Here is an 18075-nt window from a genome sequence, read left to right as displayed (position 1 = left end):
CTACATGGCAGGAAGAATAAAAACCATGTGCAATACGCAGCAAGGAGGGGTGATTAGCTGTTGCTTAACACTCGTGGCCAGGAATTGCAGCAGTTTCTCACTTCTGGCTTCTGAAGGACTCAGCTGCTCTCAGAGACCGTGAGGCCAAAAAGAGGAGTCACGTGAAAACAAGTTGCAGAAACATTGATGTTAATGTGCGGAAAAATTGAGAATGAGAGGGCTGTGAGATACAGCAAGAAAGGTAACCAGGAAAAATCAAAGTCTCCCATTTTATTTTGCAGCCTTGCTTACACTCAGCATTAGAATCCTTGCTTCTGTGCTTCCAAGGATGCACTTTGCCCACATTCACTGATGTGTAGCTTGCTCTGCCATTCAGAACTTCTCTACAAGGGCCTTTGCACATAAAGAATGCTTCTGGCATGACCTTAGCACCATCTCCAAACCAGTGACCTTGCCACCACTGGAAATAGCCAAGCAATTGCTCTGGAGCTGTCAAATATATTCCCAAGAGAATCCCCATCCCCCAAGAGTGGAAGATTATGATTTTCAGGGACATTTTGGGCCAAACACTAAACAGTCACTGGAAAGGAAGTCTGCTCATCCCTGTCCTTATCCCTCACCTTTTGAAAGCCATCCTTCAGGGCTTCGGCATTCGTAAGGCCAGCACCGGTGGGGTGATCCGTCTCCTTGGCCTGGCTCAGTGGGAGGCCTGTTAATGGAAGCAAAGGTTCCTGTAAATCTCTGGCACACTTCAAGCCCCCAACAGCGCCACGCTGGGCAACAGGCAAGACAGCTTCCAGACTGCGGAGCTCTGATAAGGCCCAGAGATTGTGTCTGAGAGCAGCAAGGTACATATGCCTAGAACCTCTCCCAATGGATGGGCTACTGCCACAGTGCACTGGCAGCAGACATGGCATTGCTCTGTTGGCCAGCAGAGTGAAACCTCCTGCATGATGAAGGCCTCACCCCTGGGTGCTGGAGAGCCGCTGTGTTTGATAGAGAAGGGCAGAGACGGAGCTTGCTCCTGACAGAGATTCTTATCTGCCCTAATTCATGCTGATTTTAGTACACATCTTCTTCCTGGTTCCTAAAAGAACTCCTGGGTTCTAATACCTGTAAGCATTTAGATCAGTATTTTCTTCTCTTTGTGGCAATATTTTAGAGGACATGAAAAGAAAAGCTTAGGATTGCAGGAGTGTTAGCCAAACGTGAATTGTGTTCTTGAAACGGGATCATTTGCTTTCCCCGAGGATTTTCATTCTAAACTGTGTGAGATTGGGCCACTTTCAGGCCAGTCTGACTAAAGGCTGATTTTCCTAATGGAAGTGGAACAATGTAACTCGTTCTGAAATACTCCCCAACAGAGCCCTTAGAACTCAGAGGATGAGTCACTCTTTACATGGCTTCACAGAGGATAAAATCACATGGCAGCAAAGTAGCAAAAAACCAATGTCTTAAATCAGGATTTTTTTCCCTGCAAAATGGTCAGCTTAATAATAAAAAAGAGTTAGATATGGGCTTTGAGGAAGGAGGGCTATTCTGGATTGGGGGCAAGGCCTCGGAAGGTAAGAGCATCTGGGAAGTTAATAGGGAAAAACTACTGACTCCAGGGTAACCTCCTTGGGAGCAGTGCAGTCAGTCCCAAGTGCAAAGTGGAGACACAAAATATGACAGAGGCCACAATGCCACCAACATAAAGTATCTGAAGCTACACTATTTCATTGGAGAGATTCCCAGGTAACTTCTAAAGAGCTGCACAGGGAAACACGCTCCTGCCAGCAGCCACTTGAGGCAGACCAGGGAGACACCCTGACCCACTTCCAGAGAGCCAGCACAGGAACAGCCTGGCCTCTGGGCTGCCCTGGGACAGCAGGGAGCCCAGAGCCCTGTGCTTTCCAGGAATGGCTCAGCTGCACACGCACCCTCCTGCTCCTCTCCCGGCCCCACAGCTGAGCAGCCCTACAGCTACACGGGGCACTGGGAGCTGCACAGCTCATTGCAGGGGGCACATGCAGGGCAGAACTGTTCCCTGGCAATGTGCCCAGGCTCTCTAGGCTGGCACAAGAGCCTTCCTCCCGCCAGAGAGCGGCCCAGCTCCCGCCTTACCTCTTTGTGAGGCTGAGCCATGCTCAGCCTTCACCGTGTCCTCCCTGGCAGTGACCCCGGGGGCAGCGCTGCTCAGCTGCCCCTGCCGGGGCTCCTGGGCCAAGGCCCCCTGAGCAGGCTGCGAGCGGAGACCTGCACTGCCAAGGCCGGGCTTCCGCACGTCAGTTGGCACCAAGCCGAAAAGTTCAGCCAGGTCCCTTGGGAACAGAGGCATCCCAGGTCCTATCACACACCATGAATTTTTTTTCTTCCTCTGGGCTTTTGTTGTAGACTCAGAAGAAGCTGTAGATCAGGTACAAGGGAAGAAGTGAGTTAGTTGAACTCCCACCTTTACAATCACCACAACTAATGGGTGAGGCACTCGAGGGGTGTTTTAATATTGAGAAGATCGCTTTGTTTTTATTTTTCATGAGGCTAGCATCACTATAATTGGTCTGAACTCTATGGAGCTGGCAGGACAGGAGAGAGACATTCCACTACTTTGCTCCTGTGCTGCTCATGGCTCATCCACTACTTGGAAGGGATCCCTTTCCTTCCAAACAGTTGGCAACCCACAGGGGGGTCTCTAGAATTTGACAATTCCACCTAGGAAGTAATTGCTTTCCAAAGCCAGTTTTCAAGGCCTTTGTTTCTGTAACTCCCCCTCAGTTCTCAGCTGGGTTTTGTTGGTGGTTTTTATTTCTCTTTACAACAAAGGCAGTGCTGGGACACAAACAATGGCACCATGTATTAGAAGCTGCAGAAGATTTGCAATCAAAATTAGATGTCCCCAGTATTCAAGCAGCCCATATCTGTAGGGAGCACATTGTTCATGCAAACGTTCCAGCTTTTCTCTGCTTTGTTGCTCCAGGGGTTTATTCCCTGCTTTCTCTCCTGCAGAGACACCCAAACCCAACATAAACATGACCTGCCTCAAAACATTTCTGATCTTCGCTAATCCTGACAATTCAAAATTTTCTTAATGGAAATGGCACGGGGCAGGTTAATCTGAAATGCTCTCCAACGGAGCTTTTAAAACTCAGAGAACTAATGATTCTGTACAGGCCTCCACCGATGATAAAATCATGTGGCAGCAGGACAGTAAAAAGGAATAACTGTCTTAAATCAGGATTTTTTTCCCCTGTAGAATGGTCAGCACAATTATAAAAGCGTAACAGGTAAGCTTTAATGAGATAGCTCATTTCTAGAGCAGAATTAATCCAGCTAAAATGCCACCTTACATACTCAGCAATACTTCTCCCCAGATGCATTCAGCATTCCAGCTGCATATCAGCAATTACGGAGTCATTCCAAAGGGGCCTTGCCAAGGATTTGGCAGAACTAACCCTGAGGCAAGGGACCAGTGGATCTGATCCCTTTTTCTGCATCAGCAAAATTGTTCCTTCAAATCTCACCTCTCCTATCATTCCACGCCCAGAGATGGCAAAGGAACAACACCACTGTCATTGAGGCTTTGAACTTGAAAGCAGGGGCTGACACACATGCACCAGACACCGCATTTTGTCTGGCACAACTCTTCTTGTCAGGGCTCAGGCAAGGCAGGGAGGGGGGACAGGGCAGAAGCCATCTCCTCCCCCAGCCTCAGCCTGCACTACTGACACGGGCAGAGAGAGTCGGGGAAGAGATTTGCCATCGTGAACCTGCCATAGGTGGCTTTAGGCTTGTGCTGTCAGAGGATGACAAACTCTGGTCCTGCATAGGCTGCATCCATTTGGAAGTCTCCTTCCCCTTAATTGGAACATTAACAAGGCCTTTCTGTCTAAGGAGGTTTCCCTATTTCTCCCCATGCAAAACCAGGCAATGTCCATGAATCTCCTTCAGATCGCAAAGGCTTCAGCACAGAAACTGCCCCAAGGGAAGGTGTCCCCCTTCAAAGGCAGGAGGAAGGAGTGGGAACATTTCTCCTTTCATGCTAAATGTCTTTTTTTCTCTACTAATTATGACCTTAGAAAGGGTGCAGGGAGATGAAAGGCATGTGCAGGATGGAGAGGAATGTTTTCTTTTCCTGTGGCACATTTCCCAAGCCCCAAGGTACCAGTGCAGCTCCTGGAGTAATTTTCACTGCACCACCGGAGCACACTCCCAGTGACCAGGCTCTGGGAGAGTCCACTGAGCCCATCAAGGAATTCAAAGGAATTTGAAGAAATTTAAACCAGGATGGTTTTCAACCAAACTGTCCCAATGCCACCCCTGGGTCAGCATTCCAATGGTCATTTTAGGACAGACATGCCCTGTACCTACTTGCATGTTCAGAGTTCTTCTCTTTGCTTCTGCTGCTGGATCTTGGCCTTGAGAAAATGGAGGACAAAAGAACATATGAGCAGGTAGAAAGAGAAGGGCATGGAATGTGTGTAGCATCAAAGGAGGCAAACCTTCTTAGCACGGTCCCCCTGATGAAGGAGGAAATGCAACACATAAACCCAACTGCAAAACTGCAAACCAACCCAACTGCAAACCCAGTTGCAAAGCTGATGAATTGTCCTTAAGCTTTCAGTTGCTGGAGTCCCACAGAGCTTGCCAAGCTCCGGCTGAAACACAGCAGTCATTCTTCAACTTGCATCAGACCTGCCCAGTTCTCTCCTTTTGGAGCCAAGTGGCTCCTACAGCCTCTGTGAAGCAGCAAGAGCTGCTGAGCTGAGACACAAGTCTGTATGGAGGGCAGCTACTTTTGTTCTCCTGACAAAGCTTGACTTTGCCTGCTCATGCCTTACACTGGTGACAGTCTCGGGCTACATGGGGTCATAGCACTGCTCTCTCCTGAGAATGACAGTACACCTGCTTGCTCTTTCAAGGACAAAAAGGCCTTTTTCATCTCAGCTGCTAGGTAAGGATATTCAGATTGCACTTTAAAAGCCCTACGGATGCTTTTCAATTGCAACTTCTGTGACTCCTTCCTTATCCTTGTCACTAGGATAAGCTTGACAGCTACATTTTCTCACACCTATATCCAAGCTAATATCTTTGCATCAGGTACAGTCCTATAACTCTTCTCTAGCACCTTGCCCTCTTTGATCTTAAGCCCAGATCGAAATACTAGACATCAATCAGATTATACATCTGTACCCCAAGTTTTATCTGGGCTCTGGTTTCACGGTGGAGGCCCAGGCACAGAGAAGTCACGCCTGACATTTACAGAAGCAGCACCTGAATTTGCAGACACCTCCTCAGTAGCCAATATTTGCCCTGACATATTCTCATGGCCGCAGAAGTTGACAGTCAAGGATCACAGTATTCAAAGAACTGCAGTATCCAGATCCATGCAATACAGTTCCCAAATGACACCACAAACACCACAGAGGGAATCAGCAGCCAAGTCCTCTCCTCCAGCAGAGGACCTGTTTTGAGGAGCTCTTAAGCCCTGCCTCCTCTTCCCCACAACCACCTCTGCTCTTAGGGCATATGGTGTTGGGTTTGCCATTGCGCTGGATCACCACAGATGGGCAAAATGGGGAATACACGGAGGTTTGCCTAAATACATGGGAGACATGACTGTGGAAAATAACCTCACAAAACAAGAAGAGCGAGGGGAACAGCACACTGGAGCAGCAGACACCTTGGCTTACCTCATCTCCGGGGACTCCTGGAAATCCAGCTGCAGAGAGCTTGGGACAGACGCTGCCGCACTGCTCACAGGGGGACTCACTGCCTTGCGTATTGGGGGGATCAAAGGTGGTCCCAATGACCCCTTCTTCATATCCCCACCGCTGGAAAACAGCAAGGAAGCCTGCAAAGAGTAGAACACAGTACTCCTCAGATCAAGCATCCAGCCTTGCCCCCATTCATGCCTGAAGACATTTAGCCATGCTGTTAGCTGGGACCTGGCAGAAATGTCAAACTGATGGAGCAGCTTGGTCTTTGTCATACATGAAGTCCCTAATTAAGTTTGGTCTTTGCATGTTAAGTGCCTTAATTAGTTAATTTTGAATTAAACAGTTCTTTAGATTAAATGATAAAGTTAACCCATCAGCCCAGGTACAAAAATCAAGCTTTATTAGTAGTGTTTTTACTTGTTCAAAGCAGTTTGTCTGTACTAGTCCCAGTTAAAATTCCCAGTTAAAAGTTTACTAGTTAAAAATCCCTTTTTCAAACTCCAAACTACTTGTACACAGTAAGAGTTGTTTTTCCTATGTTCATTGTTTATTTTTATAAGTGTTTTAAGAAGTATTGAATGTATTCTAATGGTTTTTTTAAAGTTTTGCTTTGCACTTTAGTCTTGGGACTAACTCCAAAACCCCAGTTCCTAACAGCCAATTGCTATTTTTAGCCCCATAGCCGTTATTCTGCAAGTAAGCTCCATAGCAACCTGAATCTTAATGAGGGCATGTTACCACCCTTACTTCAACTGCTGCTACCCCCCTAACGACGACAAGCCATTGGTAGACAGAGATGATCTGTCAAAAAGAAAGCACCAATCACTTGAGACCAAAGGGGTGTGCTATGGGCGGGCTGTGGGCGGGCTGTGGGCGGATTGGGGCGGAGCAAAGGCACTGTAAAACAACGAGGCAGCCATCAGAGCAGTGCAGATCACTGCAGATCAGCTGTGGTGAGTGCCAGTGCTGGGTACTTAAGCCTGACTCCTATCTAGGAGCCTTTAATAATTTTTTTTTTCCTTTTGACTTTTAGACTAGCTAAAAGTCAGCCCAGCACTGCAAGTTTTCTTTCCACCAGAGGTCCAGAGCTGTTAAAGCCTGAAGATCTCTTAATCCCTGCGCTCCTGGGGCATACCTCCTGAGCCACTAGGATCCCAAATTTTTATATTTTTCTAATTTCTGTAATTTTTCAATTTTTCTATTTTTAATAAATTATTTTAATTTTTACTAAGAGTTGTCTCATTCGTCACAGTCTTGGACAGGGAATGGAAATGGAAGTGGTGAGTGAGAGACCATGTCCCACATTTGCCACTTCTATCCCTGTGCTCACTTCTCTGGAAATAAGGCTGGATTGCCAGCTGGCATCCACATGTTTGGCACCAAGATGTTCTGTGGTGCCACTGCTTCCACTGGCCTTTTGGATCGTATGGGAATGGGCTTGGATCCCTGTCCCTAAAGCACCTAACAGCCAGTGCTGATCTCCAGCCAAGCCCCCACAAAGCCATTCTGCAGGATGTCCAAACCTGCTTTTCTCAAGCCCCTCCTTTCTGCTGCTGCTTCCCTTCCCTCGTACAGTTCCCCAGCAGCCTTTGAGCCCCGATGCTGCTGAGCTCTGGGGATGCTCGGTGCTCTCCAGCTCCCACACATCCATCATCTCAGGCTCACTGGCATTTAGGAAGTTCCACAGAGCTCCCTGCCCTGCTGCTCTCTGGAAGGCCTCTTCCTGCCCAAGTTGCTCCAGGGCCCCCATGCCATGTCCAGCAAGGTGGGTGGAGGCAGCGGGGGCAGATGCACACCCTTCCTTAGTATCCCATTGTCCCTGGCACAGCTAAAGAGCCAAACCAGGCCCTGTTCAAACTTCAGCGGAAGGATCACTTCCTGTCAGGGATACGCTGGGCCCTTTCTCAGCAAGGCTGGAATCAAGTACACAAGCCTTGGGTTGGACATTCTGTTTACCAAAGCTGTTGCTCATCCGCCTCCTCCTGCACCCCACGGCAAACCCAAAACAACTGCAGGTCCTGGCCCTGCTGCAAAGGCAATCGTGGGGGTGGGCTCTGGACTGCTCTCCCCATGGCCACCTGCCATCCCTTCCCTCTGGACAAAGCTATGCACGATTGCACAAAGCTGCCCAGAAGCTGATGAAGTCTAGAAATAGCATCAGAGACAACTGGGCACAAGGACATGCCTGTACAACTCAAAAGCTGACACAACCTGGAAGTGACTTTGCAGGTCTGCCTGTCCCAGCAAACACCTTTCTCTGCCCAAACAGGACACAGCTGACAGAAAATACCACCAAGACACACAGATGGTTCACACATACCCGTAGTTCACTAAATGTAGAAGGATTGGTTCACAAGATTGGCCAACTTCAGCAGCTCTGACTGCCTGTTGGTGTTTTCTCAGCCATAAGACAGAGCAGGAGCCACAACAGAGCCCCAAAACCATGCAAAGACCTCCCCTGCTACTGATACACGCTGAGGACATGACGCCTGCACTACACACCCACTGCAAAGACAGCCTGAAGTGCAGTGTCCTGCTGAGCTCTCCCTTTGCTCAGCTGCTTCCCTGGGCTCACACCACAGCAAAAGATCTCAGAGCTCTGCCTACAGCACATAAACTGGAAATCCACCAGACTGGACTTAGGTTGGTCCTTACCGTATGTCCTGTTCCCTCTGAACTCAGCTCCTGCTGTTTTCTTCTGTCATCACCATTGCCAGTGATAGTTTTCCCATTCTCCTGCTCTCCGCTACATATTTTGTTGGTGTTAGAAGAAGGAGAGCTCTTCTGGATGGGAGGCAATGGCTTGGAGGGAAGGAGCATAGAGGGAGATGCCACGGTAAACTTCTTGGCAAGAGTGTAGCCAGTCAGTCCTGCAAAATGGAGACACAAAATATAACAGAGGCCACAATGCCAACATAAAGCATCTGAAGCTACGTATTTAATGGGACAGACCACCTGGAAACTTCTAAAGAGCTGCACAGGGAAACACGCTCCTGCCAGCAGCCACTTGAGGCAGACCAGGGAGACACCCTGACCCACTTCCAGAGAGCCAGCACAGGAACAGTGTGGCCTCTGGGCTGCCCTGGGACAGCAGGGAGCCCAGAGCCCTGTGCTTTCCAGGAATGGCTCAGCTGCACACGCACCCTCCTGCTCCTCTCCCGGCCCCACAGCTGAGCAGCCCTACAGCTACACGGGGCACTGGGAGCTGCACAGCTCATTGCAGGGGGCACATGCAGGGCAGAACTGTTCCCTGGCAATGTGCCCAGGCTCTCTAGGCTGGCACAAGAGCCTTCCTCCCGCCAGAGAGCGGCCCAGCTCCCGCCTTACCTCTTTGTGAGGCTGAGCCATGCTCAGCCTTCACCGTGTCCTCCCTGGCAGTGACCCCGGGGGCAGCGCTGCTCAGCTGCCCCTGCCGGGGCTCCTGGGCCAAGGCCCCCTGAGCAGGCTGCGAGCGGAGACCTGCACTGCCAAGCCTGGGGGTCTGCACAGCATCCTTGCAGCCAGGCAGGGGCGGAAGGGCACCAGGGTGGGGAGGCCACACAGGGCCCTCCTTAGGCATGGTCTCCATCCACTTCTTCCTTGAGGTTTTGTCTCCAGAAGAAGCTGTAGATCAGGTACAAGGGAAGAAGTGAGTTAGTTCAACTCCCACCTTTACAATCATGGGTGAGGCATTCAAGGGGATATTTAAATATTGAGAAGATCCCTTTTATTTTTCATGAAACTAGCATCACTATAATTGCTCTGAACTCTATGGAGCTGGCAGGACAGGAGAGAGACATTCCACTACTTTTGCTTCTGTGCTGCTCATAGCTCATCCACTACTTGGAAGGGATCCCTTTCCTTCCAAACAGTTGGCAACCCACAGGGGTCTCTAGAATTTGACAATTCAGCCTAGGAAGTAATTGCTTTCCCAAGCAAGTTTTCAAGGCCTTTGTTTCTGTAACTCCCCCTCAGTTCTCGGCTGGGTTTTGTTGGTGGTTTTTATTTCTCTTTACAACAAAGGCAGTGCTGGGACACAAACAATGGCACCCCATGTTAGAAGCTGCAGAAGGTTTGCACTCCCCATGAGATGTCCCCAATACTTAAGTAGCCTGTATCTGTTGGGAACAAACGGCTCATCCAAACATCCCACTTTTGCTCTAATTCATTGTTCCAGGCATTTATTGCTTGCTTTCTTTTCTGCAAAGAAACTGGAACCCAACACAAACATGACCTGCCTCAGAATGTTTCTGATCATGGCGGTTCCTGACAATTCAAAATTTTCTCAATGGAAGTGGCATAGGGCAGGTCATAAAAAGAAGACCTGTCTTAAATCTGGATTTTTTTCCCCCTGTAGAACGGTCAGGTCAATATTAAAAGAGATAGCTCATTTCTACTCCAGAATTAATCCAGAAATGCCACCTTACATACTCAACAATACTTCTCCCCAGATGCATTCAGCATTCCAGCTGCATATCAGCAATTACGGAGTCATTCCAAAGGGGCCTTGCCAAGGATTTGGCAGAACTAACCCTGAGGCAAGGGACCAGTGGATCTGATCCCTTTTTCTGCATCAGCAAAATTGTTCCTTCAAATCTCACCTCTCCTATCATTCCACGCCCAGAGATGGCAAAGGAACAACACCACTGTCATTGAGGCTTTGAACTTGAAAGCAGGGGCTGACACACATGCACCAGACACCGCATTTTGTCTGGCACAACTCTTCTTGTCAGGGCTCAGGCAAGGCAGGGAGGGGGGACAGGGCAGAAGCCATCTCCTCCCCCAGCCTCAGCCTGCACTACTGACACGGGCAGAGAGAGTCGGGGAAGAGATTTGCCATCGTGAACCTGCCATAGGTGGCTTTAGGCTTGTGCTGTCAGAGGATGACAAACTCTGGTCCTGCATAGGCTGCATCCATTTGGAAGTCTCCTTCCCCTTAATTGGAACATTAACAAGGCCTTTCTGTCTAAGGAGGTTTCCCTATTTCTCCCCATGCAAAACCAGGCAATGTCCATGAATCTCCTTCAGATCGCAAAGGCTTCAGCACAGAAACTGCCCCAAGGGAAGGTGTCCTCCTTCAAAGGCAGGAGGAAGGAGTGGGAACATTTCTCCTTTCATGCTAAATGTCTTTTTTTCTCTACTAATTATGACCTTAGAAAGGGTGCAGGGAGATGAAAGGCATGTGCAGGATGGAGAGGAATGTTTTCTTTTCCTGTGGCACATTTCCCAAGCCCCAAGGTACCAGTGCAGCTCCTGGAGTAATTTTCGCTGCACCACCGGAGCACACTCCCAGTGACCAGGCTCTGGGAGAGTCCACTGAGCCCATCAAGGAATTCAAAGGAATTTGAAGAAATTTAAACCAGGATGGTTTTCAACCAAACTGTCCCAATGCCACCCCTGGGTCAGCATTCCAATGGTCATTTTAGGACAGACATGCCCTGTACCTACTTGCATGTTCAGAGTTCTTCTCTTTGCTTCTGCTGCTGGATCTTGGCCTTGAGAAAATGGAGGACAAAAGAACATATGAGCAGGTAGAAAGAGAAGGGCATGGAATGTGTGTAGCATCAAAGGAGGCAAACCTTCTTAGCACGGTCCCCCTGATGAAGGAGGAAATGCAACACATAAACCCAACTGCAAAACTGCAAACCAACCCAACTGCAAACCCAGTTGCAAAGCTGATGAATTGTCCTTAAGCTTTCAGTTGCTGGAGTCCCACAGAGCTTGCCAAGCTCCGGCTGAAACACAGCAGTCATTCTTCAACTTGCATCAGACCTGCCCAGTTCTCTCCTTTTGGAGCCAAGTGGCTCCTACAGCCTCTGTGAAGCAGCAAGAGCTGCTGAGCTGAGACACAAGTCTGTATGGAGGGCAGCTACTTTTGTTCTCCTGACAAAGCTTGACTTTGCCTGCTCATGCCTTACACTGGTGACAGTCTCGGGCTACATGGGGTCATAGCACTGCTCTCTCCTGAGAATGACAGTACACCTGCTTGCTCTTTCAAGGACAAAAAGGCCTTTTCCAACTCAGCTGCTAGGTAAGGATATTCAGATTGCACTTTAAAAGCCCTACGGATGCTTTTCAATTGCAACTTCTGTGACTCCTTCCTTATCCTTGTCACTAGGATAAGCTTGACAGCTACATTTTCTCACACCTATATCCAAGCTAATATCTTTGCATCAGGTACAGTCCTATAACTCTTCTCTAGCACCTTGCCCTCTTTGATCTTAAGCCCAGATCGAAATACTAGACATCGATCAGATTATACATCTGTACCCCAAGTTTTATCTGGGCTCTGGTTTCACGGTGGAGGCCCAGGCACAGAGAAGTCACGCCTGACATTTACAGAAGCAGCACCTGAATTTGCAGACACCTCCTCAGTAGCCAATATTTGCCCTGACATATTCTCATGGCCGCAGAAGTTGACAGTCAAGGATCACAGTATTCAAAGAACTGCAGAATCCAGATCCATGCAATACAGTTCCCAAATGACACCACAAACATCATAGAGGGAAGCAGTAGCCAAGTCCAGCAGAGGACCTGTTCTGAGGTGCTCTTAAGCCCTGCCTCCTCTTCCCCACAACCACCTCTGCTCTTAGGGCATATGGTGTTGGGTTTGCCATTGCGCTGGATCACCACAGATGGGCAAAATGGGGAATACACGGAGGTTTGCCTAAATACATGGGAGAGATGACTGTGGAAAATAACCTCACGAAACAAGAAGAGCGAGGGGAACAGCACACTGGAGCAGCAGACACCTTGGCTTACCTCGTCTCCTGGGACTCCTGGAAATCCAGCTGCAGAGAGCTTGGGACAGACGCTGCCGCACTGCTCACAGGGGGACTCACTGCCTTGCGTATTGGGGGGATCAAAGGTGGTCCCAATGACCCCTTCTTCATATCCCCACCGCTGGAAAACAGCAAGGAAGCCTGCAAAGAGTAGAACACAGTACTCCTCAGATCAAGCATCCAGCCTTGCCCCCATTCATGCCTGAAGACATTTAGCCATGGTGTTAGCTGGGACCTGGCAGAAATGTCAAACTGATGGAGCAGCTTGGTCTAGGACAGGGAATGGAAAGGGAAGTGGTGAGTGAGAGACCATGTCCCACATTTGCCACTTCTATCACTGTGCTCACTTCTCTGGAAATATGGCTGGATTGCCAGCTGGCATCCACATGTTTGGCACCAAGATGTCCTGTGGTGCCACTGCCTCCACTGGCCTTTTGGATCGTATGGGAATGGGCTTGGATCCCTGTCCCTAAAGCACCTAACAGCCAGTGCTGATCTCCAGCCAAGCCCCCACAAAGCCATTCTGCAGGATGTCCAAACCTGCTTTTCTCAAGCCCCTCCTTTCTGCTGCTGCTTCCCTTCCCTCGTACAGTTCCCCGGCAGCCTTTGAGCCCCGATGCTGCTGAGCTCTGGGGATGCTCGGTGCTCTCCAGCTCCCACACATCCATCATCTCAGGCTCACTGGCATTTAGGAAGATCCACAGAGCTCCCTGCCCTGCTGCTCTCTGGAAGGCCTCTGCCGGCCCAAGTTGCTCCGGGGCCCCCATGCCATGTCCAGCAAGGTGGGTGGAGGCAGCAGGGGCAGATGCACACCCTTCCTTAGTATCCCATTGTCCCTGGCACAGCTAAAGAGCCAAACCAGGCCCTGTTCAAACTTCAGCGGAAGGATCACTTCCTGTCAGGGATGCACTGGGCCCTTTCTCAGCAAGGCTGGAATCAAGTACACAAGCCTTGGGTTGGACATTCTGTTTACCAAAGCTGTTGTTCATCCGCCTCCTCCTGCACCCCATGGCAAACCCAAAACAACTGCAGGTCCTGGCCCTGCTGCAAAGGCAATCGTGGGGGTGGGCTCTGGACTGCTCTCCCCATGGCCACCTGCCATCCCTTCCCTCTGGACAAAGCTATGCACGATTGCACAAAGCTGCCCAGAAGCTGATGAAGTCTAGAAATAGCATCAGAGACAACTGGGCACAAGGACATGCCTGTACAACTCAAAAGCTGACACAACCTGGAAGTGACTTTGCAGGTCTGCCTGTTCCAGCAAACACCTTTCTCCGTCCAAACAGGACACAGCTGACAGAAAACACCACCAAGACACACAGATGGTTCACACATACCCGTAGTTCACTAAATGTAGAAGGATTGGTTCACAAGATTGGCCAACTTCAGCTGCTCTGACTGCCTGTTGGTGTTTTCTCAGCCATAAGACAGAGCAGGAGCCACAAGAGAGCCCCAAAACCATGCAAAGACCTCCCCTGCTACTGATACACGCTGAGGACATGACGCCTGCACTACACACCCACTGCAAAGACAGCCTGAAGTGCAGTGTCCTGCTGAGCTCTCCCTTTGCTCAGCTGCTTCCCTGGGCTCACACCACAGCAAAAGCTCTCAGAGCTCTGCCTACAGCACATAAACTGGAAATCCACCAGACAGGACTTAGGTTGGTCCTTACCGTATGTCCTTTTCCCTCTGAACTCAGCTCCTGCTGTTTTCTTCTGTCATCACCATTGCCAGTGATAGTTTTCCCATTCTCCTGCTCTCCGCTACATATTTTGTTGGTGTTAGAAGAAGGAGAGCTCTTCTGGATGGGAGGCAATGGCTTGGAGGGAAGGAGCATAGAGGGAGATGCCACGGTAAACTTCTTGGCAAGAGTGTAGCCAGTCAGTCCTGCAAAATGGAGACACAAAATATAACAGAGGCCACAATGCCAACATAAAGCATCTGAAGGTACACTATTTCATTGGAGAGATTCCCAGGTAACTTCTAAAGAGCTGCACAGGGAAACACGCTCCTGCCAGCAGCCACTTGAGGCAGACCAGGGAGACACCCTGACCCACTTCCAGAGAGCCAGCACAGGAACAGCCTGGCCTCTGGGCTGCCCTGGGACAGCAGGGAGCCCAGAGCCCTGTGCTTTCCAGGAATGGCTCAGCTGCACACGCACCCTCCTGCTCCTCTCCCGGCCCCACAGCTGAGCAGCCCTACAGCTACACGGGGCACTGGGAGCTGCACAGCTCATTGCAGGGGGCACATGCAGGGCAGAACTGTTCCCTGGCAATGTGCCCAGGCTCTCTAGGCTGGCACAAGAGCCTTCCTCCCGCCAGACAGCGGCCCAGCTCCCGCCTTACCTCTTTGTGAGGCTGAGCCATGCTCAGCCTTCACCTTGTCCTCAATCGGAAGTTGCTTCAGGCACCCCATGCCACGACTAGGAAGGGGGGTGGAGAGAGCGGGGGCAGGTGCACACCCTTCCTTTGCATTCTGTCATTTTTGGCACAGCTAAGAAGTCACATCCGGAGGTGTCCAACTCAGCACTTTGTCATCTTTCTACAGGTCATCGACACTCCACCAGCCCAAAATGTTGGAGAGGTTTTCCTGCACGTGCGGAGGCTGGCTGGCAGCATGCTTCCTCAGCTTGGCGCCCATCACCTTGTAGAGGGCGCAGGCAAGCTTGGTGACCACAGTGCAGACATTGGCGCTTCGGACAGGCAGCGCCTTGTTCCCCAGGAAGGACCAGAGCACGGGCAGGGCGTAGCGCTGGACGACTTCGGGGCTCCTGGGATAAACCCATCCCACAAGCGCTGCCGGAAGAGAGACACAAACTTCTTAACCACCAGCCTTAATGCAAACAAGGATCTACCTCTACTTGTGATTTTGGGAGTCTCTCTGGCTAAGATCAGTGAAATAACAGTGAGAGCCTCATGATCCAGAAATGGGCAAAGCAGCTGAACATCCCCGAAACAGAACCACCAAGCTCTCAGGACTAATTTCTCCAAACAGAGCCTTGTACCTGTGGCAGACTTCACACCTTTACTAAATCATTCCACAATTTATTTCTGCATGAACAGTGACTGAAATGTCAAATTGCTGTTTATTTCCATTTAGAAGTTGTCGAAACCCACGCCAAAGATTTTGAAATGCACCATAGAGAGGCAGTTGAGAGATTTCTAATAAAAGGGATGATTCCATTGTTGTGACCTTTGATGTCAAGTGCCAAAAGTCTCATCTGGCTCTTCCCTTTGCTTGGTGGCACACGGCAAAGGGCAGTATTAGACCACACTTGGAAACTCCAGCCCACCAGAGATGGGTGCTGTTTGACAGCTGGATTTGAAACATCAGTGACTAGCCGGTGTCTTTGGCAGAAGGCTTTTGTGGCTTCTAACAAACAGCTGTTTCAAACCTCAGGCTGTCTTAGGTAATTAGCCAGACCCCATTGCCATGGCATTGGAGCATCTCCAAATTTTAATGGCATTTCTCCTCACAATGTTAATGGCATTTTTTCTTACAATGTGCGCTGAAATAGGGGAATAGAGAGAGAAGAATGCTACACAGGGGACAGAAATGTAACCAAAACACAAGTGTTCTCTCCCGCTGTCTCCAAAGCCTGCTCTCTGCTCATTTTCTGAACTGTATCAAACACAGACAAAAATTTACTACCAACAGGCTCCTTGCATGGCAGATTTGGCTGAGAGATCAAAACCTGATATGGTCTGGGGACCATTCTTATTTTCTGACCAGGCAAAATGTTATGTAGTCGCCATTTATTATTCTGTGGTGGAAGAGACTTCATTTTCTCTATGCTGTTAATCCACCAGCAGTCATCAACATTTAAACAGCTCCTGAAAGTACCTAAAACCAATTTTGCTAAGCAGGAAAAGGCTTACGGTACCCATTTTAAAATGGGAGTTCATTTGAGCTTACATGCAATTAAAGACATCGGTCACTACGCAACTTGCGCAGAGAAATCTCAGAGAGATTGCCACTAAATCTCAGAGAGAGCATCTGCTCTTTCTAAAGAAGTCCTAATTCATGTTTAATGCCTTTATTTGAAAAAGAGATTAAAATAGCTGCAAAACTAAATTCCCTATTCCTGGAGATCTACTTTATTCAAATGCTCTGTAAAGGGCCTTTGACACTCCAATCGCTGAAGGTGCCCTTTTGAGATTCAGAATGAAGACACAAAGTGTATTAAACCTTGCATTTAAAGATGCTGGCATAATTAGCAGTGGATTTAGCCCCAGCTAAAGCAAGGCTATAAATAAAGCAAGGCTGTACACTGTCTTCTCTAGCATATATTGAGATTATCATTTTTCCATCCCTTGGCTATTGCTGACATAGCAAGCTCCTCTGAGCAATCAATTATCAGCTGCATTTGGAGCATTTTGGGCAGTGCTGACATAGGAAGACCCTGACTGCACACCCTGAAATGCTCAGTCCAATGGCACTTTGACAGCACAGGCAGGGAGCCTCAGCACTCTGCTTCTGCCCCTCTGCCCCCAAAGGCTGCCTTGCACAAAATCCGGGCCTCGTTAGGCTCGTGTGGGCTGAGTTTTGACCTAAGCTGTGACCCCCAGGCACTGCAGGCTTCCACCTCAAAACTTTCCAAGAGCAAAGCAAGAATTCTGTGAGGACAAAACAAATGGATCCCCTGAAACAGCATTTGCCACCATTTCCCCTAAAGGATCAGAGCTGTCCCGGAGCTTCCAAGAGAGGAGCCAGCTTGGGAATTTTTAGCCCCTCCCTTTCCTGGAGGAGGCTTCTGAGATGCCCCAGTGAGAGCTCAGCCCCGAGGCCGAGCGCCGCCCCCATCTCAGATGCTGCACACCTCTGCAGCAGCCAGGGAAAACCTGCCCAATACACCTTCCATGGGTATTGGGCAGGAGGGACAAGCTCAGCACCTCCTGATTTGGACCTGTCTATTCACTGGCATTCCCTGTAAATTCTGCCTCGGAAGACCTCTTGGCTTAGAAGGGGAGGCCATACCTGAGAGATGCTCCGTGACATCCAGCAGAGCTTGGCCCTTCAGTTCACTCCTTCGGTGGCTGAACTCTTTCATCAGTGATACTTTATCTACAAGGGAAACACACATTTCTGCTCTCTCTTCTGAGGTCATAAGACAAAGGCCAGTGGGGAGGGAAAGGGCAGGGGCAACTACATTTTGTAAAAGAAAGGAAATTCCTGCCGATTTTTGAATCCTTTTCTTCTTTCCTTCCAGCCTACTTGGGAGGATTTTAAATTCCAAAAGAAAAGCTCTCCTTTCACATTTATAAATCCAAAGTTGTCTGCTGTACCAGGAGCTATGTAAAACATTTCACATCAGGGACCTCAAGAGTTCAATCACACGTAAGCAGTGAAAAGGTTTTGCATCCCAGAGCTTTGCAGAAGTGATCTTCTCCCTCCCCTCTGGAAAAGGGTGAGAAGGCTCCAAAATTCACACATCCATTCCCACCTGAAGGATAAGCTGTTTTTAAATGGCAGGTTACCTGTGTGGATCTAGGGACAAGACACCAAGTTACTCATACAAGAGCTATTACTGCTCAGTGCCTCAGTATCCTGTGGGTTTCTGTAACATCTGTGAAATCAGATCTTGGCAGAGAGACTGGAAAATGAACTGATTTCCCAAT

At 49.3% G+C, this 18075-nt stretch overlaps 1 protein-coding gene across 1 annotated transcript in view; it reads right to left on the bottom strand.

Annotated features, from left to right (window-relative positions):
- Positions 1–5800, bottom strand: part of LOC138107669 (TOG array regulator of axonemal microtubules protein 2-like) — a 95469-nt gene extending 89669 nt beyond the window's left edge. The window contains exons 1-4 of the mRNA XM_069009183.1: positions 5670–5800; positions 4348–4394; positions 2107–2388; positions 621–709 (exon numbers count right to left, since the gene is read on the bottom strand). Of these exons, the coding sequence (XP_068865284.1) occupies positions 621–709; positions 2107–2388; positions 4348–4394; positions 5670–5800 (549 nt within the window). The remainder of the gene's footprint in view (positions 1–620; positions 710–2106; positions 2389–4347; positions 4395–5669) is intronic.
- Positions 5801–18075: the final 12275 nt, after the last annotated feature.

This window comes from Aphelocoma coerulescens, chromosome 3 (assembly GCF_041296385.1).
Source record: "Aphelocoma coerulescens isolate FSJ_1873_10779 chromosome 3, UR_Acoe_1.0, whole genome shotgun sequence".
In the NCBI taxonomy this organism is placed as follows: domain Eukaryota; kingdom Metazoa; phylum Chordata; class Aves; order Passeriformes; family Corvidae; genus Aphelocoma; species Aphelocoma coerulescens.
This window is presented reverse-complemented; position numbering and strand designations above follow the sequence as displayed.